At 51.8% G+C, this 24697-nt stretch overlaps 11 protein-coding genes and 1 non-coding gene across 12 annotated transcripts; 7 read left to right on the top strand and 5 right to left on the bottom strand.

Annotated features, from left to right (window-relative positions):
* Positions 1–7: 7 nt before the first annotated feature.
* On the bottom strand, positions 8–121 carry BDV17DRAFT_t28. Its single transcript has one exon. It is a non-coding gene; the product is annotated as a tRNA-Leu (tRNA).
* Positions 122–777: 656 nt separating this feature from the next.
* Positions 778–1617, top strand: BDV17DRAFT_176234 (uncharacterized protein). The gene has a single exon (XM_073754862.1). It carries the CDS (start codon positions 968–970, stop codon positions 1424–1426), a length of 459 nt encoding a protein of 152 aa, XP_073619656.1. The 5' UTR covers positions 778–967; the 3' UTR covers positions 1427–1617.
* Positions 1275–3071, top strand: BDV17DRAFT_176221 (uncharacterized protein). Its single transcript, XM_073754861.1, has 2 exons — positions 1275–1613; positions 1677–3071. The coding sequence occupies exons 1-2, from the start codon at positions 1434–1436 to the stop codon at positions 2997–2999; spliced, it is 1503 nt and encodes a 500-aa protein (XP_073619655.1). The 5' UTR covers positions 1275–1433; the 3' UTR covers positions 3000–3071.
* Positions 3072–4230: 1159 nt separating this feature from the next.
* maiA (maleylacetoacetate isomerase MaiA) lies at positions 4231–4929 on the top strand (the record flags this gene model as incomplete). The annotated part of the gene is made up of 1 exon (XM_073761235.1): positions 4231–4929. The coding sequence occupies one exon, from the start codon at positions 4231–4233 to the stop codon at positions 4927–4929; it is 699 nt and encodes a 232-aa protein (XP_073619654.1).
* Positions 4930–5139: 210 nt separating this feature from the next.
* Positions 5140–6533, bottom strand: fahA (fumarylacetoacetate hydrolase FahA). The gene has a single exon (XM_073756700.1). The coding sequence runs from the start codon at positions 6482–6484 to the stop codon at positions 5189–5191; it is 1296 nt and encodes a 431-aa protein (XP_073619653.1). The 5' UTR covers positions 6485–6533; the 3' UTR covers positions 5140–5188.
* A 206-nt stretch (positions 6534–6739) lies between these two features.
* On the top strand, positions 6740–8417 carry hmgA (putative homogentisate 1,2-dioxygenase (HmgA)). The gene is made up of 4 exons (XM_073756699.1): positions 6740–6942; positions 6988–7491; positions 7540–8190; positions 8240–8417. The coding sequence occupies exons 1-4, from the start codon at positions 6875–6877 to the stop codon at positions 8358–8360; spliced, it is 1344 nt and encodes a 447-aa protein (XP_073619652.1). The 5' UTR covers positions 6740–6874; the 3' UTR covers positions 8361–8417.
* On the bottom strand, positions 8418–9443 carry hmgX. The gene has a single exon (XM_073756698.1). The coding sequence runs from the start codon at positions 9357–9359 to the stop codon at positions 8589–8591; it is 771 nt and encodes a 256-aa protein (XP_073619651.1). The 5' UTR covers positions 9360–9443; the 3' UTR covers positions 8418–8588.
* A 180-nt stretch (positions 9444–9623) lies between these two features.
* Positions 9624–11284, top strand: BDV17DRAFT_253865 (4-hydroxyphenylpyruvate dioxygenase family protein). The gene is made up of 3 exons (XM_073756697.1): positions 9624–10475; positions 10537–10954; positions 11023–11284. The coding sequence occupies exons 1-3, from the start codon at positions 9820–9822 to the stop codon at positions 11155–11157; spliced, it is 1209 nt and encodes a 402-aa protein (XP_073619650.1). The 5' UTR covers positions 9624–9819; the 3' UTR covers positions 11158–11284.
* A 197-nt stretch (positions 11285–11481) lies between these two features.
* BDV17DRAFT_176124 (uncharacterized protein) lies at positions 11482–12490 on the bottom strand. The gene has a single exon (XM_073754859.1). The coding sequence runs from the start codon at positions 12281–12283 to the stop codon at positions 11606–11608; it is 678 nt and encodes a 225-aa protein (XP_073619649.1). The 5' UTR covers positions 12284–12490; the 3' UTR covers positions 11482–11605.
* On the bottom strand, positions 12491–15460 carry BDV17DRAFT_176123 (uncharacterized protein). The gene is made up of 9 exons (XM_073754858.1): positions 13778–15460; positions 13642–13729; positions 13479–13591; positions 13385–13432; positions 13298–13332; positions 13124–13248; positions 13018–13071; positions 12834–12970; positions 12491–12765 (listed from the first exon to the last, which is right to left on the bottom strand). Exons 1-9 carry the CDS (start codon positions 15183–15185, stop codon positions 12698–12700), a joined length of 2076 nt encoding a protein of 691 aa, XP_073619648.1. The 5' UTR covers positions 15186–15460; the 3' UTR covers positions 12491–12697.
* A 171-nt stretch (positions 15461–15631) lies between these two features.
* Positions 15632–18340, top strand: BDV17DRAFT_176169 (cytochrome P450). Its single transcript, XM_073754860.1, has 2 exons — positions 15632–16272; positions 16324–18340. Exons 1-2 carry the CDS (start codon positions 16078–16080, stop codon positions 17659–17661), a joined length of 1533 nt encoding a protein of 510 aa, XP_073619647.1. The 5' UTR covers positions 15632–16077; the 3' UTR covers positions 17662–18340.
* A 956-nt stretch (positions 18341–19296) lies between these two features.
* Positions 19297–24654, top strand: BDV17DRAFT_279513 (carbamoyl-phosphate synthase L chain, ATP binding domain-containing protein; the record flags this gene model as incomplete). Its single annotated transcript, XM_073759730.1, has 13 exons — positions 19297–19491; positions 19608–19838; positions 20070–20159; positions 20233–21055; positions 21098–22089; positions 22131–22269; positions 22299–22612; positions 22651–23299; positions 23410–23766; positions 23811–24058; positions 24108–24335; positions 24366–24437; positions 24508–24654. 13 exons carry the CDS (start codon positions 19297–19299, stop codon positions 24652–24654), a joined length of 4485 nt encoding a protein of 1494 aa, XP_073619646.1.
* Between the last annotated feature and the right edge of the window lie 43 nt (positions 24655–24697).

Here is a 24697-nt window from a genome sequence, read left to right as displayed (position 1 = left end):
AAAAAAATGACAAGGGTGGGATTCGAACCCACGCCAAATTAATGACGCGGAAACTTGTAAACAAGAAGAGGTTCTAATGAAGACCTTAACCGCGCGCCTTAGACCGCTCGGCCACCTTGCCTGTTGATTGGTAAAACCTCTGTTCTTGAAACCTATATTCAAAAGTTAGCTTTATTGCTCATGTCGAGCACCAACAGCTCGTTATAACACCGATCTTTATTTACATCGAGCATTTCAATCATATTACTTGATACCAGCCTATGATCCCGGCTTTTCTAAAGTGATACTTACCCGGTAGGCAATTGCGCATCATTAGCTCTGTCCCCGTATTGTAGTATGGCTTGGATCATTAGTAGGTGGGTAGAAGTACACAGGATATATATCTTTACAGCTAGGCTACTATGTACAACAGAATATCAAGGATCACAATTGAAATCTACTGTCCACTCAAGCAGCCCAGCACAGTTGACAATGCCTACGGACCACATAATGTATATAGCAACCACATCGAAGCGTCGTATTGTTTCGAGCCCGAGGTCGGCGCAGGCCCAAGCGAGTCTATATCGCGACTAGACCCTGGGCGCTGAAAAGCCAAGGGTCCGAAGTCTGAAACACAGAAGCCATATGCAGAAATCGACCACTGTAAGCGGTTAGTAGAGTCCACTTAAATTCCCACTTAGAATTATTGTGGCTGAGATTGACATCTGTTTCACAGTAAACGAGCGAGCGCTAGGGAGTACATTTCCGGAGAAAACGCCGTGCAGATATCATGAAGAATTCTCATTCCTTTGTCAAAATCAGGGAAAGAATTCTTCAACGCTGGTTTATATCCTCGTAATCAAATCGGAAACAGCCTTATCAATTTTACCCAGCACTGGCGAGACGCAGGGGATAGTTCGGGTTCTCAGCGCCGGCACATGGCGTTTGTTAATATCGGTTCGCTGGAGAACGTGCGGTGGGAGATCACATGGATACCAATCCCCATATTCTTGGCTGGGGAAGCGACTGTTCGGTGGTGGTACAGAATCGACTAGAGATATTAAAAGCCTGGAAAAGCCTGAAAACGAGGAAGAAAAACCTGAAAAGTTGGCAGTCGAGAGCCGTTGAGAAGCTAGGCTTCGGCAGCAGACGAAGATCTGGAGGTCTGTGGCTTAGGACTGGCTTAGGACTGGCTACGGCTGGCGATTGGGAGAAAAGCGGAAGTGTCGAATTTCGCAGGCCCAATGCCCACTTCCTTCCAGAACAACATCAGAACACCAACAGTCCTCCATCAGATTCTTTAGCCCAGACTATTTCAAGCCGTTCTTCCGTTCTCTCGTTGCCACCGCGCTATGAATTGATTTTTCTCTCTCTCGAGCAGGATCCAGGAGTGTACTTTGTAGGTACCGCTGCTGTTACCAGCGGCCTGGGTCGCCACCATCCCTAACGAGAGCATGCTGTTTGCCAATCTGCCCGAGGACATTCTTTGGCACATCATCACCACATACTTTGAACGAGACCCCCAGACCCTGTCCCTGATCGCCACCCTCAGCAAGAGGTTCCATCGCATCACTACCCCGATCTTGTATTCGCACGTTGCCCTGGCCCTAGACGATGTCGACGAGTCACGCAAGGTACCAATCGACCTACCACACACCACCTTGTTCAGATAGCTGACGGTAGTGCCTCTCTCCAAGGTGCGACGTTTCATCACGTCTGTGCATTCCAGCCCCTATCTCGCGCAGTGCGTTCGATCGCTCGAGCTCAATGAGATTTCCTGGGTCCCGCACCAATCTTTGGCACAGCGCCGCGAAGAGCTGGTTGCACGGATGATGGCGGGTAACATTTTGGGTCGCCCTGACAGGCTGGACATGTTCAAGCTGGTAACCGTGGTTCGGCGACTGCAACTTCGGGACAAGCACAAACACAAGTGGTGTACGGAATTGCAGGAAGTTGCTCCGAGCTTGGACTCTCTTATTGCTCTTTTGCTCGTGTTTCTCCCTTCATTGGAGAGACTGGAGTCCAACTGGTCATTGGATCCAGTATTTATCCGCCATCTGTTGCCTCAAGCTGATATGAAAAAGGTAGATTCGTCGCCCTCGCCCTTTGTACTCAGAAATTTGCTCCATCTCAAAGTCAACTCCCAGTCCCCCTGCGGTGACTCCTCTGAAATACTCCCTTTCTTTCAGATGCCATCGCTGACCCACTTTTTCGGCAGCAATTGGGGACCTATCAGAAGAGTTGGCTGGGATAATGGAGCTGAAGTTTATACTGAGGGCGACAGGGGAACAATCGCATCATCGATCACGCACCTTGAGTTGCGCTACTGCAACGTCGATCTATACAGTTTGCAGACGATCATCAGACACTGCAGATCAGTAAGAACATTCATCTTCCATCGTGATTGGGACCCTCGAGTCTTCGTGAAACTATCCGGTGCTTCCATCACCGAGGCACTTCGTCCGCTTTGGAAGACATTGGAAAACATCGCCCTTTCCTTCGAGCCCGGTATCTATATCCACCAGGAAGGGGAGATACATCCATTAGATTTCTCTCAGTTCTCTGCTCTCGCAAATCTTTACGTTGCTGCCGGGTACCTCATACATGATCCGGAAACTTTCGACACTTACGAGTTTTCGAATTCCTATGCCGTGGAGAACGACGACGCGGGTTTCAACAGCTCTCTCTACGATCGGCTGCCGGCATCTCTCGAAGTGTTACGCGTTACTGGATTTAGCACGCCGCAACAAATGCAGTTCTTGATCGACGATTGCTGCCGAATGCTTCAGCGTCGGTCTCGGGTCCCACGACTACGCGAGCTTGCGATAGAAGCCCAGTTTGACGATCCCGATGCCATGTTCGACACGAGTGCTCTTCAACAGGAAGCACACCGCGCCGACGTGCTGTTTCGCACGATTGAAAAGAAGAATTATTCTATCGATGGTTATGAAATACTTACACCTGCAGGATATGACTGGGGCATGGATGGCGAATTCAGGTGGAGAACTCAACTTTTTTGACGACGGAATGGTGAAGACGCGCGGGGGTGGGCATGTTGAACAGATGCGACGGCCTGGCCAGCGGCGTCGTGTCTGGAAGGATGATTATTTGGCTTTTTTGTGTGATACGGAGTCATGATGATGAATTTGCACGGCAGATGATCTCAAATAGAGATGGCCAATGGTCTACTCGGCTGGTGCGCTGACCAATGGCGGAAAGTCATTGTAGTGCATCCGACTAGGATGCAGGCTCGAGTTTCCACAAAGTTTATTTTTTGGAGCAATGTCAGCGGCGGCGAAGGTGAGTGCAGCTGGTTCGGCATTCTTGACCCTGGGGATGAGCGAACAGGCAAGCGTATGAGCATGCCGCTGATCTGATCCTTCTAACTGGCCTGCCTGGGGTGTAGCATTTGCTCCAGCGTTTCTCGGACAACATACTAATGATGCACCGACCTTGCGCACGAAACGGCAAGTCTTCACCAAGCCCCTTCAACCTCCTCACCCATGACTAGCCCAAGGAAGTATCATGCTGTCCGAATGAGCAAGGTTGGGAACACACAGTGATATACTCCCATTTGTCGGCGTAGGAAGAGGTACTGGGTTGGGCTGGGTTGATCTGCGCAGTACAGATCTAGAGTCTTACGAGACACAAGGGACTATTCGCAGGGTCTGCACAGATGACTAGCCGTCGGAGGAGTACTTACTGACCTAGCAGGCAATCATATTCACAACGAGAGGTTACCAAATAATTTCGTCTATACTCCCAGCAAAAGGTGAGCAGTAGGTAGATTACAGAAGTAACCCTGGCACGGCACGGGACCTCTTATGACACCCCATGAGGTCATCCTATACAGGGGTTATTCTGTTTGAGCCATGTTCCGACCAATATCAGCCCTAAAGCACCCTGGATCCACGTTGCGGCAATCCTGGCACGTCATCGCAGCTACCACGGAAAAGCGCGGGAATTTGCGCGCTCGGCAGCGGATACTGACGGTCCTGACACCGCGGAAGCCGTTCCGCCGCCCCTCATCCATTGAACAAATGCAAGACGGGGTGGAGAATTGGGAAGTCGCCAGCCTGAAGCCGAAAATCTACAGAGTAGACATCCTATCCTGATCAGACAAAAGTACCTTGGTTGTTGGTCCTCGCGCCAAAAAAAAGAAAAAAACTCAACTCCGCATCACTTCTACCTACATCCTATTCAACGCCCTAACGCCGCATAACAAAACGCTGGAGCAGACAAACGATCAGAATGTCCACCACAACACCAACCCCAAATGTAACCCTTTACACCTACTTCCGCTCCTCCTGCTCCGCCCGCCTCCGCATAGCCCTCGCATACAAGGGAATCCCCTACAATCCAGTCCACATAAACCTCCTCAAGAACGAACAATCCAGCGAGACAAACACATCAATAAACCCCTCTGCCACAGTACCAACACTAATAATCGAGGACAACCAACAACCAGAATCGGAGAAAATAATAATTACCCAATCGCTCTCCGCCCTCGAATACCTCAACGAAGCCTTCCCAACACACGGCCCACCCCTCCTCCCACCACCCTCAAACCCACTCGCCCGCTGTACAGTCCGCACCCTTGCAAACATAATAGCATGCGACACACAACCCGTAACGAACCTGCGCATCCTGAAACTCGTTGCGCCCTACGGCGCAGACCGGACATCTTGGTCGAAAGAACTTATCGAGGACGGCCTAGCTGCGTACGAGAAGATTGCGGCGCGCTCGGCGGGGAGGTTTAGTGTTGGTGATGAGATTAGCATTGCGGATGTTTGTTTGATTCCGGCGGTTTGGGGGGCTGAGAGGGTGGGTGTTGATTTGGGGAGCTTTCCTACCATTAGGAGGGTTGTGGATGCCCTTGAAGGCGAAGAGTGTGTTAGGAGGGGGCATTGGAGGGGGCAGGGGGATACGCCTGAGGAGTTGAGGTGGTGAAGTAGACTTTTAGGTACTGCTTTGGTTTGGATGGGCGGTCCTGTTTTTGCTGGTTGAGAGTTCCGATGTTTTGATACTTCAGTGTTGAGAATGGCAAGGTAGCTTGAAGTTGTGTGTAGGACGGCTAGGTAGGTAGCCATTGACCAAGTACTCCGAAATTAATGTTATCAGCACAGCGAAATGACCAGATGAGTTGTGGAATAATCGTCAGCCCAATTGACTTAATTTCATACTATATACTAGAGCCGGCTACAGCTGCTCAGAAATCAAGCTTCACAGCAGGCAGAATAGTCCCTACACAGTCCCCAAACCCTACATAGTTCCCTTCCGTCCCAGCCAAACCACGCAAAACCACCGTATCGCCATCCTCCAAGAAGAATCGCTCCGAGCCATCAGCAAGCCTAATGGGTGTCTTTCCATTCGTCTGTTCCAGGAAACTGCCCTCGGTCTGCTTATCCTTCCCAGAAATCGTACCACTGCCTAGCAGGTCACCCGTGTTCAAGTTGCAGCCGGTAATTGTATGGTGGGCCAGCATTTGAGGAAACGAGTAGAGCAGGTTTTTGGCATTGCTGTGGGAGATCACCGTCGGCTTACCGCCTGCGTTCGTGACTTCGACTTCTAGCGGGATATCGTAGGCGTTTTCGGCGCGCTTCTCACGGAGGTATGGGAGGAGGGATTCCCTGTTTCCGGGCTCTAGACCGGCTGTCCGGAAAGGTTCAAGGGCATCGGTTAGGACCACCCATGGGGTGATTGTTGTGCCGAAGTTCTTTGCGTTGAACGGGCCTAGGGGAACGTATTCCCAGGCTTGGATGTCGCGCGCAGACCAGTCGTTCATGAGTACCACGCCGAATATGTGGTCTTCGGCATTGTCAATGTGCACGGGCTGGCCCAACTCGTTGGGGGTTGAGACGAAAAATGCCATTTCAAGTTCGATGTCTAACTTTTTGCAGGGGGAGAAGGTGGGGATCTTAGGGTTCGCCGCTGGGTTGGTCAGGATTTGCCCGTTGGGACGGTGGAGCGGCGTGCCGGAGGTAACGACGGACGAGGCGCGGCCATGGTAAGCAACGGGCAGATGGGTGTAGTTTGGCTGCAGGGCATTATCTGGCCCACGGAAGAGGACTCCAATGTTGTAGGCGTGGTTGAGACCAGCGTAGAAGTCCGTGTAGTCGCCGATTTGCATGGGGAGGTGGTTGGTCACCTCGGACAGTGGCAGTAGGGCATCCTTCTGGAGAGCGCCATTGTCCTTGAGGACTTGAGGAAATGGCGTGTCTGCGCTAAAGACCTTTTGGATGTATTCGCGGGCCTGCCGGTGTGCTGGCCGACCGAGAGCTGCGAAAGCGTTCAAGGTGGGCTGGCTGAAGACGCCGAGATGGGGCTGGATGGCGGGGAGCTGCGAGAAACCACCGGAAGAGGCAAACACGTCCAAATTCAAAGCATAATCTCCGATTGCAATCGCAGGGACGCGAGACGTGATCTTTGATGATGAGATGATACCAAACGGAATGTTTGCCAGCGAGAACGGCGAGTTCTTGGGGATCTGGAGCCACGAAGCCATTGCGACGGAAATCAGCGGACAACGAGAGCGGACGGATGAAGAAGAGATGAAGACGCAGATGGATAATTAAAAGAAGGAAGATGATAAAGCCATTAAAACACCGATAATAGAGCAGTCGAGGAGAACAGGACCAAGGCAGATTCCGTTTGAGACCGCGGAAAGAGGCCGCCTCCGCTTATTGCCGGCTGTTGTGATGCTCCCGATTTCCGCGCTGCCCCTCACGCTCCCTGTTGCTCATGATGTGATGATCGCCGCGGCGGATCAAGCCAAGGGGACTGATGGTGAGCTCTGTACTTTTTCTCTCGTCAAAGTCGCTGATTATATAGTCCGAGTCTTACTCTATCTCCATACGCAGCGGCGAAACACCAAACACAATTCAACACCAGCAACATGCCGGTCACTGAGTTCTCCTACAAAGACCCTTACACTTACCAGAATGGCTTCGATTGCTACCATGAGTATGTATAGTAGCTTGACTGAAGATGAAGACCTAACATCTGTAGATCCGAGGCCATTGAAGGCGCCCTTCCCATAGGACACAACTCCCCCCAGAAAGCCCCGTACGGCCTCTACGCCGAGAAGCTCTCCGGAACAGCTTTCACTGTACCTAGACACGAGAACAGACAAACCTGGGTTTACCGTATCCTCCCTGCCGCATCCCACGAGAACTTTGTCGAAGAGGACCCAAACACCTACCAGACAATAACAGACTCAAAGAGGCTCCATCATATTCCCAATCAGCTCCGCTGGAACCCATTTGATTTGGACGAGACCGTCGATTGGGTTCACGGACTACACCAAGTGGCTGGCTCTGGGGACCCAACCATAAAGCAGGGCCTGGGAATCTTGCTATATGCGGCGGGGAAGGACATGGGTAAAGAAGCTTTTTATTCCGCGGATGGGGACTTCTTGATCGTCGCGCAACATGGTGTGCTGGATATTCAAACAGAGCTTGGTCGTCTGGTTGTTCGACCGAATGAGATCTGTGTGATTCCTCGTGGCGTTAGGTTCGTACTCTTCGCCCTTTATCCAGCGCAACTAAACCAATGACATAGATACCGCGTGACCCTACCTGATGGGCCTGTCAGAGGCTACATCTGCGAACTGTATCAAGGCCACTACCAGCTACCCGAGCTGGGACCCATCGGATCAAACGGTCTCGCCAACGCTCGAGACTTCCAAGCGCCAGTGGCCTCTTTTGACGATGAAGAGGAGCCATCAGAATATCGACTGTTCAGTAAATTCAACAACCATCTCTTCTCCGCTCGTCAGGATCACACTCCATTTGACATCGTTGCCTGGCACGGCAACTACTACCCCTACAAATACGATCTAGGTCGCTTCAACACCATCGGCTCCGTCTCATACGACCACCCCGACCCCTCCATCTACACCGTGCTTACTGGCCCCTCTGACCATGCGGGCACAGCAATTGCCGACTTTGTCATCTTCCCGCCCCGCTGGTTGGTCGCCGAGAAAACCTTTCGCCCGCCCTGGTATCACCGAAACACCATGTCCGAGTTCATGGGCCTGATTACTGGTAATTATGATGCAAAGACTGGAGGCGGCTTCCAACCCGCCGGTGCGAGCTTGCACAATATTATGAGTGCACATGGGCCGGACTCGGATGCGTTTGAGGGAGCAAGTAATGCCGATCTGAAGCCGGCAAAGGTTGGAGATGGGAGCATGGCATTTATGTTTGAAAGGTAAGTCCAGTTCTTGTCTACTCCGTTGAAGATGCTGATTGATATACAGTTCTCTCATGGTTGGAGTGTCGGAATGGGGGCTCAAGACTTGTCAGAAGGTACAGGAGGAGTATAACGATCACAGCTGGCGTCCACTGAAGAGGCACTTCAAGGACCCGAGAAAGGCGTAGGTTCAAATTAACATGCTGTATAGTTCCTATCAATATCAATATCATTGTTATTTATATTTCAGTTTCCTTTGAGCATCAATATTATACCCTGGTTACAATAGTCGCTAATCACATTAACATACACAAAACCATCGAGACCCTATCCATTGCATAACTAGGAAACCCAATGTCAAAACACCGAAAAAGACAAACAAGCAAACACTCAATAATTGACTACAAGGACCTAATCTATACAATCAACCCCTCAACCTCCTTCCTCATCGCCTCCTTAACAATAGCCCCACACATCTTCGCATACGGGTTCGTCTGTACAGCCATCTGCTGCGCGACTTTATTCCCGTACCGACCACCCATGAAGAAGTCCCGACTTGCCATTTCTTCTAGAGCGTCGGGTCCGAGATCGATCATGTTTCGGGGAATGTAGTCCCCATTGCCTTTGCCTTGGTTGTGATTACTCTTAAGCTCTCGCGAGAACTTCAGTAATAGGTACGCGCGGTGCGTATGCGTGTCTGCTAATAGATGCGCTTGGTAGGGAGACATAGCGTCGGCGGGGGATGGGGGTGTCGTGAGGGTGATTGCTTTCTCGAGGTCGGAGAGGAGGGTAGATGTATACGTTGCTGTTTTCCCGGGCTCCTCTGAGTGCGGGTCGTGCTCAACTAGCATACGCAGAGCCTGCGCTCGATTCGCGTAGGCGGAGGGGTATGTAGGGTTGTTCTTAATGAGATCGTCTAGGGCATCGATGGCGCATTGTAGGGTTTCTGGTGTCGGCGACGATGTAGGTGTAGAAGCAGATGCTAGTGGTTGAATGATCTCTTTCTCGCGCGCTTGCAGGAAGCCGTGCTCTTTTGCGGAGATATTGAGATGTGCTGGTAATTGTGGGAGGTCTGTGTCTATGGTGACGCCTGAGGAAGGCGAAGATTCGGCGTCGAAGAGGGCTTGCAGGACGGCCGAGTCGTTGATTGTTAGGGCTGGTTTGGTGGGGGTTGTTGTTGCGGACATAGTGACTGCGCTTTCTAGCTGGAGTCAAACGATAATCCTGAGCTTGGTCGAGGTGCTGATTCTCGAGTTGGAGTGAGAATGAAGATGAAGATACTATAGTAGCTGAGGTGCTATTCATCTGCGACAAAGAGACCCGGGGTAACGGCCACAGCCGGATGTTTCGAAATACCCGACGCCATCCGCCCCCGGATATCCGTCCCCAGCCGGGGCCATCCCCCGGATCTTTTGCCTCAGCATCACCGTGAACGAAGCGATGAATAATTCATTGAACCTGATATGTCCCATGACGAGGGCGGATATCTGAAGTCACTATATAATTCTACCGACGCTACGCTGGATTTATAACGGCGGTCGTTCCCTCAACGAGAGGATACAGATACACAACCACATCTACCATTATCATCACTAAACGATAAATACTTGACCTGAAGAAAGACTGAAGACTGAGAATAAAACCAAAATGGCCCCTTCAGCAATAGACCCTCCTTCCTCAACGCCAAACCTCCCCTCCTCCATCGCCAGCTACCGCGGCTACGACCACGTGCACTGGTATGTCGGCAACGCTAAACAAGCAGCCTCATACTACATCACTCGCATGGGTTTCAAAAGAATAGCATACAAAGGGCTCGAGACCAACTCGCGCACAGTCTGCAGCCACGTGATCCGCAACGGCGCCATCACATTCGTGCTCACGAGCCCACTCCGCTCACTAGACCAGATCGATCGATTCCCCGTTGAAGAGCAGGAATTACTCAAGGAGATCCATCATCATCTTGAGCAACATGGCGACGCAGTGAAGGATGTTGCGTTCGAGGTTGACTCCGTGGAGGCGGTTTATGGGGCTGCGGTTGGGAATGGGGCGAAGAGTGTCAGGGGGCCGAGGGTGTTTGAGGATGAGCATGGGAGGGTTGTGACGGCGACGATTCAGACGTATGGGCAGACAACACATACGCTTGTTGAGAGGAACGCATACCGCGGGTTATTCTTACCGGGGTATCGAGTCGAGTCTGGGGCTGAGGACCCTGTTGCTTCGCTCTTGCCGGGTGTGCTGCTCAATCGCATCGATCACTGTGTTGGGAACCAGGATTGGGATGAGATGGATAAGATTTGTGAATAGTATGTCCTGCCCCACACGCACTTATCCATGATGATTTGGCTAGAGAACTAACAAGCCCAGCTACGAAAAAGCCCTCGGCTTCCACCGCTTCTGGTCTGTCGACGACAAAGACATCTGCACGGAATTCTCCGCCCTAAAGAGCATAGTCATGTCGTCGCCCAACGAAATCGTAAAAATGCCCATCAACGAGCCCGCAAAGGGCAAGAAGCAGTCCCAGATCGAAGAGTACGTGGACTTCTACAACGGGGCAGGCGTGCAGCACATCGCGCTTCTCACGGACGATATCATCCGCGATATCACGAATCTCAAGGCTAGGGGCGTGGAGTTTATCAAAGTCCCGGAAACTTACTACGAGGATATCAAGGTTCGGCTTAAGAAGGCGGGGCTCCAGCTGGAGGAGGACTTTGAGACGATTAGGGCGCTGGATATTTTGATTGATTTTGATGAAGGGGGGTATCTTTTGCAGCTTTTTACGAAGGTATTTTTTTCTTTCCCTCACCCTAGGCTTTCTTACAAGAAGTGAGTACTAACTAACAATAAATATAGCACCTCATGGACCGCCCAACGGTCTTTATCGAGATAATCCAGCGCCATAACTTTTCTGGCTTCGGGGCTGGAAACTTCAAGTCGTTGTTTGAGGCTATTGAGCGGGAGCAGGCGCTGCGTGGGAATCTTGTTTGATTCCTCACATCTACCTCTCTTTGGTTTATTTTTATGACTGTATTACAGCATGTTAGTCTATTGAAAGCGTTTGATCCATCATAATTCTGGTAAGAAGTAGTGTTCTCGTGAGGGATATCGAAGACGTATGTTTTATCTCATCAGGGCTCGCAGGAGGGCGGGCGAGTAAAACACAAGAGACAGAGCACTACAATAGTCATCCCAGCTACGGGAGCCCGCTCAAAAGTACGGATTCGAAAAATAACATTACGTAAGCTATGAATGAGCCTGGACATGTAGTGGTTAGCGAAAGAGTCAAAAGATAGTTAACGACCCGATTGGCTTACTAAGTTGAGCATAGTTCGTTAACAGGTCAACTTCCAACATATTTCCTGGAGCTAGAATCTAAGTAAACTAGCAAGCTCATCCTCAAGCGTCCAAAGACCCGAAAGACTTTATATCCGCCGAATCATTCGTGTGCCTCTGGTGTAGAATTCCAATCCCACACAAGAGTCCGACTATACTCCTCAAAATGCCAAACATAAAACGCATCGTCGACGGTCCACCCTCTTCCAGACCACTCCAGATCCGCCGCATTATAAGTCGGTCTGTGCATATGGAGCATCATAAGCCCCTCTGCAAACCCCTCAAGCATCCCGAATAGAACTAATGCCCGCATGAACCTCAGAATGAAGAAGTTGTTCGGTCCAGAGGGGACAGTACAAAGAAAGAGCGCCTCGAAGTGATTCAGGTACTGACTCGGAAGAACACCGCACGGGATGATGCGTTGGTACTGGTCCACGCGGATACTGAAGGGGTCAGCGGCTGGGAAGTACATGGACTTGTTGATCTGTCTGCGGTAGCCATGTCCCAGGCCGTCTATGGGGCCTGAGGAGAGATGGTATGAGCGGGAGGCGCTGACGGGTGCTCGGAGGAGGACGCTCCATACGTGGCTTTGCAGTCGAGGGTTGTAGGGGGAGATTCCGACGAAGACTTCGAATTTGCCGGGGTCAGGGAGTGGTGTCCAGCTGGCGGAGTCCACGATAAAGGGGCCCGTATACTCTTGAGAGGAGCTCGAGGCGGGGCTTCCGTGGTTGGGTATGGCGGAGCGTAAGGTGGAAGACTCAGCGGAGGAGTCTGAAGGCATCTTTGAGGAAGAATATTGCTATTGTCCTGTAAAACCTTGTGAGTTGGTTTGCTGGATTGCTAGATCATTGATAAAAATATGGGAGGTTGAGAGTCGAGCCTGGGGTTGCTGGCAAGGATCTTGTTTTTATATTGACTGCTGAAGACTTCATTTCAGTGTATCCCTCACGCTCAATGGCAAGAGCCAAGGATTATAGGTCTTTCCTCATTTGGAACAAATTCTGGGCACCAATCAACGTTGCATCTAACTATCCTAGTCGTCACAGTAGACCTAGCCCAGGGTTCTCTTTGTGTCCTAGCTTTGTTGATTTCAAAGTGAGTGAACAGCAGTTATCCTTCGTGAATGTCGTGATTGCATTGTACTCATAATCTACATCTTCACGTGAGTATGACCAGCGGTTCATGAATGTCTTCACTACTTCTTCTTCGAAGAACTGGTACCACGAGGCGTTGTTCCTCCCCGGCGCTTGTACTTCCGTGGATCTGAATACAGTCAGCATCGCCTTCAGAAACCTCCTCCCCCCTCCAAAGATCAAGATTGTACTGCATACCTTTTCTGCTCATCAGAGTTTTGTTTCGGGTCCCCTTTCCTCCTTCCCAGAATCCGCTTCCTGCCTTGCCGATCAGATAAGAGCGGCATACTCCGCAGTTTTCCGGGCGATAGATTTGCTCGCGTGAACAAAAGCCACTGTGCATATTAGACCAGTCGTGATAAGCAGGCTTTAGGGTGCTTACCAAATCATGCGATTGGCGTGCTCGTTGGGATGATCTGTAGCCGCATCGTGGCATCTAATAGGTTTTTGTTAGAGTTACCGAAGACGAAAGCTCAGACTATACATACTTATCGCATGGAAAGACTTTGGAGCAGCAGCTGAATCGAAACCAGCGGTAGCTCTTGCTGTAATGCATGCATCGACCGCGACGGGGTAGTTCTTGACCTGCTACGATGCCGAGGACTTCCTTGGGCTATATAATGCTCAGCACTAGAGGTTCATGATAGAGTCGATACACATACCTTTCTTCGCACTGGACCACGATCCCGAGCCGTGACTGCAGTTATCAATATTCGCTCAAAGCCTGGTGTGGTCTTGGGGATACTCACACGCTGCCGATCCCACTTTCAGGAACTTCACCTCAGGGATTTTGAATACTGCGAAAATTAGTCACTAGCTTGTTGAAAGGAACATTCTCCATACCCATTTTACGATGGCATTGACGGCAATTGGCCATGGCGCTCTCCCCGCGGACCGCAACCACTCCCGGCGCTGGAAATGAGGTTGAACACTCCGCGCATGTTGGGATAAACCCGCTATTACAATGTCAGTATTATCCGAACCAGAGTGAAAACCAATCTCGTACCTAGGAAGAAGATCCATAACTGTGCAGCCGTCTAAGTCCAAGTAACCCGCGCGTTGGGAGTTTGGGTGCATAAGCAACCGACGGAAGCCTATGCCAATAAGTAGCGGTTCGAGGATGAATGGGTTAAAGGTCTTACCTATGCTCATCGAGTTTGAGCACTTCTTGCAAGTCTCTACCTTTGGAGATAGTGTGCCACCGCTGTCTTTGGTCTGAGGTATGCTTCTCACATCCAATTGCTCTTTGCATCTGTCACACTTGATCGTAATGTACAGCCCGACAAGGTCAAGCAGTTCAATACCGTACAATTCTAGGAATGGGAAGGATAGAGCAACACCGTGTTCAGCCGTAGGCTCTGGCATGTCTGGTATCGGTGCACCGCCATCCTCTTCATCGTCTGAGTAGTCATCGTCGGACGTAGAGATGTCGGTCTCCTCGCTGCCACTTCCACCACCAACAGTCCACTCTGGAGGTCGCTGAACAACATGCAGATGAGGCTTGTCCTCATCAGTGACTGAATCATCCGCAGTCGGAGGCTGCGGTTCTTCTGGCACCGCAATCTCCGGCTCAGGCTCCTTGGGCTTAGGCTCCTCAACAACCGTCTTCGCAAAGTTATGCATATTGCTCGCTAGATAGTTGACTTGCGAGACCAAATTGAGTTGAAGGTGGTCTTTTAGCCACTGCGAGAAGCCAACTTCAACTGAGCGAACCTCACTTCCGTGAACACCCTGCAGCTCAACATAACTGGGTTCGAGGGGATACAGCGCCGGCACTGAAAGCTTGACGGTCTTGACTGCTCGAAGCGCAATCGGGAGCCGTTCAACCTTGGTGGGTTGGATGGGTATGGTGAATGAAGAGCCATCTCTGGCTTTCTGAAACAGTGGCAATCTGCCAAGGCGTGCTTCAAGCTGCTTCGTCTCGACCGCTCTGCGCTTCTCCGCCTGACCCCTCTCCTCCGCCGTATAAACCGGACGGACTTCAACAGCTGGCGGCGCAAAGTTTCTCTTCGTAGCAACTTCTTGTGCCAGTGCCAGTGAGTTCATGTTGTCCACCAAGTCTTTGCTGGTAGCCTCCTCCTGAGCGTCCTCCTTTCTGGCGTTCTGTACGAACTTGAGAGTCGGTCCCCGCTCGGTGGTAGTGAGAAGTCGCTCCAGGTGTCGATCCAGAGTATTCATCCAATTGAGTAGGGTACCACGCCCACCAAACCTCAATTGATCGTCAACGATGTTGTCAAATCCCCTCGACACTTTTTCCTGGAACGCGGCTCCAATTTCAGGGTTCGCCACTTTCAGAGAAGGCCTCCCGCGCTCGGGGTATGTTGTAGGCACATGCAGAGCGCAATCTAAGCGGTCCAAGTCGAACGGAAAGTCCGGGTCTGAGGGAACCAGTCCAAAGGACAATGTTGTTCCCGACTCATCGTTGCTCTCTGTAGGACGGAATCGCCGTCTGAGCTGATTGATCTGGAAGGCTCGAGGGTTTGAGCTTTCCGTCTTTGAAATTGGCCGTTGGCCAGAGCTGGCGTTGGCTGTTGTTGAACTGCCTGCCATTGTGTATGATATTTTAGCGGGACGAACTCTTTATGGAGGATTGTACTCGATATAGGTGAGAATGGGGTTGGCTTGTCCTGATTAGGTAATGTAGGAAGCGATTCAATGTCTTTTGGCGCTAAAAAGAGTTCCATCTCAGTGAGTTACATAGTCGGCCGCCCCTCAGGAAGAGCCTGGACAACAAGCATGAGTCACGGTGAGTCAGTATGATGATGATGATGGCAATACGAGTGACTCTTGCCGTCTCCACTCAACCTCAACTCTTTTCTGCTTCTTGCTCAAGCTAAGCCGCATCGGGAACACAGCGACTCTGCCTGAAGCCTAAGGCGAAAAGTCCCGAGTATCTTCGGCCATCCCGTCTTCCATTTCTATTTATCTCTCATTACCATCATCTATGATCCATCGTCAGGTGTCGCCAGCCGGCATTGACAAACAAGATTCTTCTTGATAGTCGCTCTTATAGGTCCACGAAAAATCAAGTTTAGATCGCCTTTGCACAGCGGAAAGATGCTTTTTTGTTTGCTCATCAACGGACGATCAAGGCTGAAGAGCTAAAGACCCCCCAGCTCGGTGATAGAGGCTGGAAATCGGGGCTGTGCAGAAGCGACCTTGCTTCTTATGGGTGCGATGGGTGTGATGCCCGAGGATTTTGTTGCTTCGAATGGTCTGACCCGGGAGAACTGAACCCGGCCCGCCAAGAGGATCGGGAGCAACAGCAGATGCATCGATGGAGAGCTTGTTAGGCTACAGTAAACTGGCCACTGGTCAGAGCTAAGCCAGAGGCTCGTTCAATCACCATGGCCAGATTACTCATGCCGTTCCAATTATCATCTCTCCTCTCTCGCCTTCCCACCTTTATCCATGCACTCCTGAGCGCTGTCAGGGCTTCACCATGATCTCTCCAATCCTGCTCGGCGCCTATGCCATTGTCGGTGCTCTGGCCACCATTCTTTTGAACGTCGCCCGTCAATTGTTCTTCCGCAACAAGAATGAGCCACCAGTGGTCTTTCACTGGATTCCGTTTGTGGGTAATACCGTTACTTATGGAATGAATCCGTACAAATTCTTCTTTTCTTGCAGGGAAAAGGTAGTACCCTTCGTCTATTGAGATTGAGCCCAGCTGATAATCTGGTTGTAGTACGGTGACATCTTTACTTTCGTTATGCTCGGAAAGAAGACTACGGTGTATCTAGGCATCAAGGGCAACGACTTCATTCTCAACGGGAAACTCAAGGATGTCAATGCGGAGGAGGTCTACAGTCCACTCACAACTCCTGTCTTCGGATCCGACGTCGTCTACGATTGCCCCAATTCCAAGCTTATGGAGCAGAAAAAGTTCATCAAGTTCGGTCTCACTCAAAGCGCACTCGAATCCCACGTCCAATTGATCGAGAAGGAGGTTTTGGACTATCTCAAGACATCTCCCCGGTTCAAGGGAAATTCGGGAGTGCTGGATGCCCCTTCGGCCATGGCTGAGCTTACAATCTATACTGCTGGGAGCGCACTACAAGGAGAGGAAGTACGCAAGAAGCTCACCGCGGGATTTGCCGACCTCTTCCACGATCTGGAAGGCGGATTCACTCCTATCAACTTTATACTTCCTTGGGCCCCACTCCCTCGGAACCGTAAACGAGACGCCGCGCACGCCCAGATGCGAAAGATCTACGAGGGTATCATTAATGAGCGGCGCAGAAACCCAGACAAACAACCCTCGGATATGATTTGGAATCTGATGAACTGCACATATAAGAATGGGAACCCCATACCAGACAAGGAGATTGCGCACATCATGATCACTCTCCTCATGGCTGGCCAGCACTCATCTTCTTCAATCAGCGCCTGGGTTCTGCTACGCCTAGTTTCGGAGCCTCGAGTCCTTGAAGAACTCTATCAAGAACAGCTTGATAACCTCAAGCGTGACAGTACCGGACGCTTCCAACCTCTGCAGTACAAGGATCTTGATCTCCTTCCATTCCATCAAAACGTCATCAAAGAAACGCTTCGAGTCCATCTGTCAATACACTCCATCCTGCGCCAGGTGAAAAACCCAATGCCCGTGCGCGGAACACCCTACATCGTCCCACCCAGCCATGTACTCCTAGCCTCTCCCGGCGCAACCCAGCTCAGCGATGAGTACTTCCCCAACGCGAACGTATGGAACCCGCACCGTTGGGACAACCAACAGCCCGAGAAGGAAGACGATGGCGGCGAACTGATTGACTACGGATACGGTGCCGTGTCTAAAGGCACGAATAGCCCATACCTGCCGTTCGGCGGAGGCCGTCACCGATGCATTGGCGAGAAATTCGCATACGTCAATCTGGGCGTCATTGTCGCTACTATCGTGCGCAATCTGAAGCTTTACAATGTCGATGGCAAGACGGGCGTTCCGGCAACGGACTACTCGTCTATGTTTATGGGACCCTCGACGCCAGCTGTTGTTGGTTGGGAGCGGCGCTTTCCTGAGGGCTCATAAAATCTCAGTGTCAGTGGCAACCTATCTGACAAATTATGTAGCTTAATCACATATAATAATAAACACTCTACTACTCAGAACGTTATCAAACTCGATCCTTCCAGGTCACGATGAAATCAGCCCCAACCAGCCAATAGACAAGCTTCAGCTGAACCTGCCAACGCATAACCCTACAATACCTTCACAAGCCAAATGAGAGAGCAAGACCACAGCATATGACCCCAGCGTTCGACAAAACAACGACACTTACACAACCATGATCTCACAATTCTTCAAAAGTATCTGTACAAACCGCATCAAATGCCCAAAACCCGAATGTGACATTTGTCATATGCCTAAAAAGAATAAGCGGTGAATGTGATGCAAGTATAGAGGGTATATCAGGGATCTTATTAAGTACCACGAGCCAGGGCCTCACTGCCAGCGCACCGGTCCGGTGACCCCAATCCCGACCCCGTCGATCGGAAGTTATTCTGGGGATACGGTTTCTTTACCAGGGTTGAGTATTGCACTCGATGGGAGTAAGACTCAAGTGTCTAGGAATTTATTTTCATCATATGTCTGTTGACGGTTCACGATCTGGGAGGAAAGGGAACTTATAGGGTCGAATATAGCGATCAACCAGTAAATACTAGTACTAGTACTAGAACAATGAATGCCACTCTATTACATCCCACCATTACACTCCAGCAGGAATCAGGATCTCAATGCTGAAAACCAGATCACATCCCCTCACATCACAATTCCGAGTCTCGAGTTTCGAGTCTCGAGTCTCGACCGTTCAAAGCCAACCACCATGATCAGCCACCCCGGCAAATGCGGCATCAACGTCAACAGCGACGGTGACGGCGACGGCGACTCTGGGCCTGAATGTGTTCAGGTCAGCCTCGACCCGACTTCCCCGACAGGGCTATGCATATGCACCCTGCACCTGCACCTGGGCAGATGCCTCTGCATATACGAGGCTACTTTGCAAGAGAAAGTATCTGCCCAAAGTACCGTATGTAAGTCGGTGTATTGGGACGGGGTCTTACAAGCTACGGGTTTGGTTGTATGGCGGGGATTTATCGGCTTTTGTGCTTACAGTGGTTACTTTGTGCGGACAGCCGATCTCTTGGTTTGATGCTGATTCTGGAGCTATATGCTTGCGTTATCACACTCCAAAATCCAACCTTAGAGCTGTTCTTTGCATGTTGCCGCATTATGATAATAGCAGCGCAATTCGGCGAACAACTGGTCTCCTGACACTCCGATTCTCTACTCTGCTTGAAGTCTTTACGTACAATAACTGCAGAGAGCCCACTTACCGAGGGTTCTCATACAGTTCGATTATACACATGATAATCCCCAGCGCCGTGAAGTACGAAGAGGGCCACGGCGGGCGCAGCGGGGCTGTTGTCGCGATAGCTTCACCTTTGCGCGGGAGCTATTGCCAATCAGGATTATCCATAACTTGGTGTAGATAGATAGGGATACTGAAATACAAGATGGCTTCAAGTTCCTTAGTGTCAATGTAGCTTCAATCATCATTTTTTCTGCATAGTCAGTCAGTCTACTACTTTACCAGCCCAACAATATGGCAATCCCAGTACCAGCTAGCGAGCATGACAGCGAACAACTAGTCACAATCCCTCAATGGCGTCAAGCTCAAGAAGCCGCCTCCTCACCCCTTCGCATCCTTTCTCTCCTCGCTCGAATTCAAAACCAGAGTCCGCCGTCGAATACGTGGATATCACTAGCAACGCGTCCCCAATTGAAGCTGAATGGGCGCGTATCGCCTCCCTCCGTTCTGAGGGCCATGACCTCCCTCCCTTCGGTGTCCCATTCGCGGTAAAGGACAATATTGACGCGGCCGGATTCTACTCAACGGCCGCATGTCCTGCTTTTGCGGAAGGTAAGAAGCCCGCTGCCACAGACGCAACCGTGGTCTTGCGACTGACTCGGAGCGGGTGAGAGGGGGTAGTAGTTCGGGGAGCGGCGTTGTTGTTGCCCAGGGTCCTGTGCCCTTCTCCTTGGGCACGGATACCGCTGGTTCAAGGCGTATTCCTGCGGGTCTGAACAATGTGCTTGGGGTAAAGCCTACGAGAGGGGCGTTGAGAACGACTGGAGTGTTGCCCGCTTGCAGGACGCTGGACTGTGTTTCGATTTTCGCGCAGACGATTGAGGACGCGAAATTGGTGTTGGGGTTTGCGGAGGGGTTTAATTAGGAGGATGCATATTCGAGAACAAGGAGGACGCCAAAGAGGTTTGCAGTGATCAGCGGGCGGCCTGTCCTTGCGATGTGAGAACCCCGAGTGGTTTGGTCACATCGAGCATGCTGCGGCGTATGAAGCCGCGTTGACGAAAGCACAGAGGCTAGGATGGCGACTCGAACCCATTGATTTCACGCCGCTCTTTGAGCGCGCTAGCTTCCTTACGAGGACCCTTGGGTTGCGGAGCGGTATGCCGCTATCGAGCAGTTCATCGACACGGCTGAACCCGAGGCAATGGATCTAACTGTACGAAAAAATAATCATGGGCGCGGAGAACTTCACGGCCATTGACCTCTTCAACCAACAGTATCGCTGACAGAAACTTTCTCGTACGATCACCTCCATCTTCAAGCGGTTCGACGCCATTTTGGTGCCCACCAGTCCGACATTCCCGACAATCGCAGACCTCGCGAAGGAACCAATCCGGGAGAAAAGCCGGCTAGGAACATACACCAACTTTGTTAACTTCATGGGCTGGTCTGCCATCGCCATCCCCGGTGGCTGGAGGGCGGACGGCGTGCCCTTCGGTATCACCCTCATCGCCGGGACATGGGAGGAACAGCGTCTCTTCGACCTAAGTCGACGTTGGCCATCAGATGTGTCTCGTCGGCTCGGTGCTACCAATGTCGAATATCACGAACCGAAACCTTCAGGCAGTACACCTGTCGTTTCTAACTCGATGAAACTAGCAGTCGTTGGAGCCCATCTCGCAGACTTCCCGCTCAACAAAGACTTGCTCGTGCGAGGCGCGAGTTTTATTGAATCAACCAAGACAGCTCCCTGCTACCAGCTTTACAAGCTTCAACAACCACAAGGGTCATCCGTACTGAAACCTGGTCTCAAGAGGGTTGCAAATGACAGGAGCGCTATTGCGGTGGAGGTCTGGGACATGCCGCGCGTGCACTTGGGCAGCTTTTTGGAGACCGTCAAGGCGCCGCTTGGAATCGGATCAATTGCGCTGCAGGACGGGCAGTGGGTGCATGGGTTTATTTGTGAGCCCGAAGGCCTCGTTGGCGCCACGGACATCATATCCTATGGTGGCTGGCGCACATATTCAATCGCTAAGCCCAGAGCCAAAGGGAAGGAAACCAAAAGGACAATTTGCAGGGACTTGGTGGCCAATGGAGGAGAAATCGCGGCACGTATCATCCGCACGCTTCACAACATGAACATCTAGGCTATAGCCATTTTCTCCGCTGCTGACGCACACACCCCGCACGTAACAACGGCCGACATTGCCCTCCCACTGGTCGGAAACACAGTGGCTGACACCTACCTGCACGGCCGTCAGATCCTGGATTTAGCCTGCCAATCAGAAGCCGATGCGGTCATTCCTGGATACAGTTTCCTTGCAGAGAACGCTGAATTCGCAGCCGCTGTCGAAGCTGTAGGTTTAGTCTGGATCGGGTCAACTGCAGACCAAATGCGCGAGTTGGGTCTCATGCACCGTGCGAGAGAGATTGCCATCGCGGCAGGTTTGCCGGTTGTCCCTGGAACAAAAGGTCTGGAGTCAAGTCTGGAGACGGCACTCGAAGAGGCGGAGAAGATAGGGTACCCGGTAATGGCGAAGAGCACTGCAGGCGGCAGCGGAATTGGTCTTTATCGGTGCGACGATGCAGCAGAACTTCGAGAGGCTTTTGACGGCGTACGGCGACTAGGACAGGCGAATTTCGGCGATGACGGTGTCTTCATCGAGCCTTTTATCGAGAATGCGAGGCACATCGAGGTGCAAGTTCTCGGTGACGGCAATGGTTGGGTGGTCTGCGCTGGGGAGCGCGATTGCTCGCTGCAGCGGCGCAACCAGAAGGTGGTCGAAGAGACCCCAGCTGCTTTTGTACCAGTGAAAGCTCGCCAGGCGATGCGCGACGCTGCAGTGACATTGGCAGCATCGGCCAAATATCGCAATGTTGGAACCGTGGAGTTCATCTTCGACATTGATGGCGGACTGGCATACTTCCTGGAGATGAATACTCGTCTGCAGGCGGATACTCGTCTGCAGGCGGAGCACCCAATCACAGAGGAAGTGACGGGCCTCGACTTAGTACGGTGTATGGTCAGCATAGCCATGCAGGACTGCAGTGCTATTTTTGCGAAGGAGCGAAACGAGATGACAGTCAGTGTCTATGCTGAGAGTCCTCTGCAAGAGTTTCGGCCGTCTTCTGGCAAGCTCATTACTGTGAATTTCCCGACTATGTTCGAGTCGACACATGGATCAAGGCCGGACAGGAATTGTCATCGCCGTATGATCCGATGCTAGCGAAGCTGATAGCCCATGCACCCGATCGCGCGGCAGCAGCACGAAAGATGTCTGAGGTACTATCCAAGACCATCATCACCGGGGTCGAAACCAATATTCGTACCTCAAGCAAATCATCGATTCGGAAGCGTTCCTTTCAGGGACCTTTACTACCAAGTCATTGGACACCTTCCCGTACAAGGCCAATGTTGTTGAAATCATCGATCCTGGCTCTCAGTTAGCCGTTCAAGACTTCCCAGGAAATGGTTACTGGCATATCGGCGTGCCACCGTCAGGGCCAATGGACAACTACTCCTTCCAGCTTGCCAACTGTCTGGTCGGTAACGGATCACACGCCGCGGGCCTTGAGTGCGCCGTCCAAGGTCCCACGCTGTTATTCTGTTGCGCCAGTCTGATTGCAGTCGTTGGTGCAGACGCTCCGGTGTATATCGCCGGGAAAGACGTCGAATTCGGCCGACCCATTCGTCTCATGCCGGCCAGCGCCTCAGCATTGGAACGGTCAAAAACGGCGCGCGGGCCTACGTTGCTGTCAGAGGAGGAATACAAATGCCTCTTGTCATGGGAAGTCGTTCGACATTTGTCGCGGGGCATCTGGGTGGCCATAACGGCCGTAATCTCCGCGTTGGTGACTTGCTGCCGTTGACGCCCGTCATTGACACAGACAAGATTGACATCACTGCACGAGCTCCACGGCTTCCATTGCCTACAAGCACCGCGCGCGAGTGGGTGGTGAGCGTGCTCCCTGGTCCTCATGGGAGCCCGACGCATTTCACCGAGGCCGGTCTGCTGAGACTATTTACCGGGGAATGGACGGTGCATTACAACAGCAACCGCATCGGGGTTCGTTTGAGTGGTCCGAGGGCCGAGTGGGCGCGCCAAACCGGGGGCGACGCAGGGTTGCATCCGTCGAACATCCATGATAGCCCAATATCCTGTGAGCGGGATCAGCTTCACTGGGGACGAAGCCGTGGTGTTGACGGCGGACGGGCCAAGCTAGGAAGGTTTGTCGTGTTCGCGACAGTGGTAGAAGCGGAGTTATGGAAATTCGGGCAGACGCTACCAGGAGATTGTCTCTACCTGCGGCCAATCGACTTTGATGCCGCGCAGGCCTTGTCTAAAGAATGGAAGCGTTCGGTTAACACCCTGACACCACTTCCACCGGCCCTGCACGAGACGAAGCTCCTCGCGTGGAAAGTCCGATTGTGAGAGAGACCCATGAAGCTGGCCGTCACATTGCAGGTCGCCAGGCTGGTGACAGAGCCTTGCTCCTTGAATTTGGAAGCGCAGACAACTTCAACCTACGCCAAACGTTTCACATCCTTAGCTTCATCGAGCAGCATTGCCGTGCGCCCATTCCAAATGTCGAGGAGCTCACATCGGGAGTGCGAAGTATCCATGTTCAGCTGGAGGCACACTTCTCCTTGCCGCAGGTGCTCGATTCCCTTGTTTCTCATGAGTTAGCTCTTGGGACACAAATTCCACCAAGGCTGCCATCTCGAATCGTACACATGCCCTTGGCCTTCAAGGACGAGAAGAGCCGCAAGGCAATTGCTCGATACATGTCAACCATTCGCTTCTCTGCCCCGTACCTCCCAAGTAACGTCGAGTTCCTACAGCAACTTAATAGTCTCGAACGCCAGATCAGGTTGAACAGTATATTCACGCGGCCACATTCTTATTCTTGGGCTTGGGCGACGTTTACCAGGGATCCCCGTGTGCGATACCCTTGGACCCACGACACCGGCTCTTTGGGACAAAGTACAACCTCTCGCGATCATTCACGCCCCGCGGTGCAGTCGGTGTTGCGGGCCAGTATCTCTGCATCTATGCCACGGACTCACCCGGGAGGCTACCAACTCATGGGGCGTACGGTATCTATTTGGGATGGGTACCAAGCTAATTCACAAACCCCGTGACTGTTCTCACTCCTGGACCAGATCACGTTCTATGATGTCGCAGAAGGTGACCTCGATGAGGCCGAGAGAGCAGGGACTGTGGAAGACCTCGTCAAAATCACCCACACCGAGTTAGACCTCAATCAGTATGAACAATGGCTGAGCGACAACAGCGAAAGCATTTGCGCAGTCCGAGAAGAGCGATCGGAGGCGGTACACAAGGCAGAGTTCTTCGAAAAGCTGCTCAAGCCGTATCAACCTAGCACGATGGTATCCGGGACTCGGCACAAATGCAATGAGATGTCCGGCGAAAGAGTCAAGGTCCCATTCCCTGGGCGCTGCTTCAGGTGTGCGGTCGATGAAGGGGACCAAGTTGAGGCAGGTGATGCACTTGCAAGTAGATACCGGGCCTGGGCGTGTTTCACTGCTGACTTAATACCAGATCTGGGTCGAATCCAATAGGATGGAAGTGAAGATAAGCTCGCCAGTCAGTGGCAAATGTGCGAAGTTATTGGTAGCGGAGGGAGATGTCGTTGGACCAGCTGACGACGTGGCCGTTATCCAGGGAAACAACGGCGAGACATCATGACCATGTCAGTCTAGAAAATCAGTCTTTCATGAGTTTGACGGCC

The sequence above is a fragment of the Aspergillus undulatus genome (assembly GCF_047715775.1).
Source record: "Aspergillus undulatus strain CBS 261.88 unplaced genomic scaffold BDV17scaffold_5, whole genome shotgun sequence".
NCBI classification, from domain to species: Eukaryota; Fungi; Ascomycota; class Eurotiomycetes; order Eurotiales; family Aspergillaceae; genus Aspergillus; species Aspergillus undulatus.
This window is presented reverse-complemented; position numbering and strand designations above follow the sequence as displayed.

Bases quoted from the DNA above. Each gene is read 5' to 3' on its own strand.
- hmgX (XM_073756698.1), bottom strand. From the start codon at position 9,359: ATGTCCGCAACAACAACCCCCACCAAACCAGCCCTAACAATCAACGAC.
- BDV17DRAFT_176124 (XM_073754859.1), bottom strand. From the start codon at position 12,283: ATGCCTTCAGACTCCTCCGCTGAGTCTTCCACCTTACGCTCCGCCATA.
- BDV17DRAFT_176234 (XM_073754862.1), top strand. From the start codon at position 968: ATGGATACCAATCCCCATATTCTTGGCTGGGGAAGCGACTGTTCGGTG.
- BDV17DRAFT_176169 (XM_073754860.1), top strand. From the start codon at position 16,078: ATGATCTCTCCAATCCTGCTCGGCGCCTATGCCATTGTCGGTGCTCTG. The intron at 16,273-16,323 runs GTAGTACCCTTC...ATCTGGTTGTAG, and splicing joins TCTTTTCTTGCAGGGAAAAG to TACGGTGACATCTTTACTTT.
- BDV17DRAFT_253865 (XM_073756697.1), top strand. From the start codon at position 9,820: ATGGCCCCTTCAGCAATAGACCCTCCTTCCTCAACGCCAAACCTCCCC. The intron at 10,476-10,536 runs GTATGTCCTGCC...TAACAAGCCCAG, and splicing joins ATGGATAAGATTTGTGAATA to CTACGAAAAAGCCCTCGGCT. The intron at 10,955-11,022 runs GTATTTTTTTCT...CAATAAATATAG, and splicing joins TTTTGCAGCTTTTTACGAAG to CACCTCATGGACCGCCCAAC.
- hmgA (XM_073756699.1), top strand. From the start codon at position 6,875: ATGCCGGTCACTGAGTTCTCCTACAAAGACCCTTACACTTACCAGAAT. The intron at 6,943-6,987 runs GTATGTATAGTA...TAACATCTGTAG, and splicing joins GGCTTCGATTGCTACCATGA to ATCCGAGGCCATTGAAGGCG. The intron at 8,191-8,239 runs GTAAGTCCAGTT...ATTGATATACAG, and splicing joins ATGGCATTTATGTTTGAAAG to TTCTCTCATGGTTGGAGTGT.
- fahA (XM_073756700.1), bottom strand. From the start codon at position 6,484: ATGGCTTCGTGGCTCCAGATCCCCAAGAACTCGCCGTTCTCGCTGGCA.
- BDV17DRAFT_176221 (XM_073754861.1), top strand. From the start codon at position 1,434: ATGCTGTTTGCCAATCTGCCCGAGGACATTCTTTGGCACATCATCACC. The intron at 1,614-1,676 runs GTACCAATCGAC...CCTCTCTCCAAG, and splicing joins ATGTCGACGAGTCACGCAAG to GTGCGACGTTTCATCACGTC.
- BDV17DRAFT_176123 (XM_073754858.1), bottom strand. From the start codon at position 15,185: ATGGCAGGCAGTTCAACAACAGCCAACGCCAGCTCTGGCCAACGGCCA. The intron at 13,592-13,641 runs GTACGAGATTGG...ACATTGTAATAG, and splicing joins GTTATGGATCTTCTTCCTAG to CGGGTTTATCCCAACATGCG. The intron at 13,072-13,123 runs GTATGTATAGTC...AAAACCTATTAG, and splicing joins AAAGTCTTTCCATGCGATAA to ATGCCACGATGCGGCTACAG.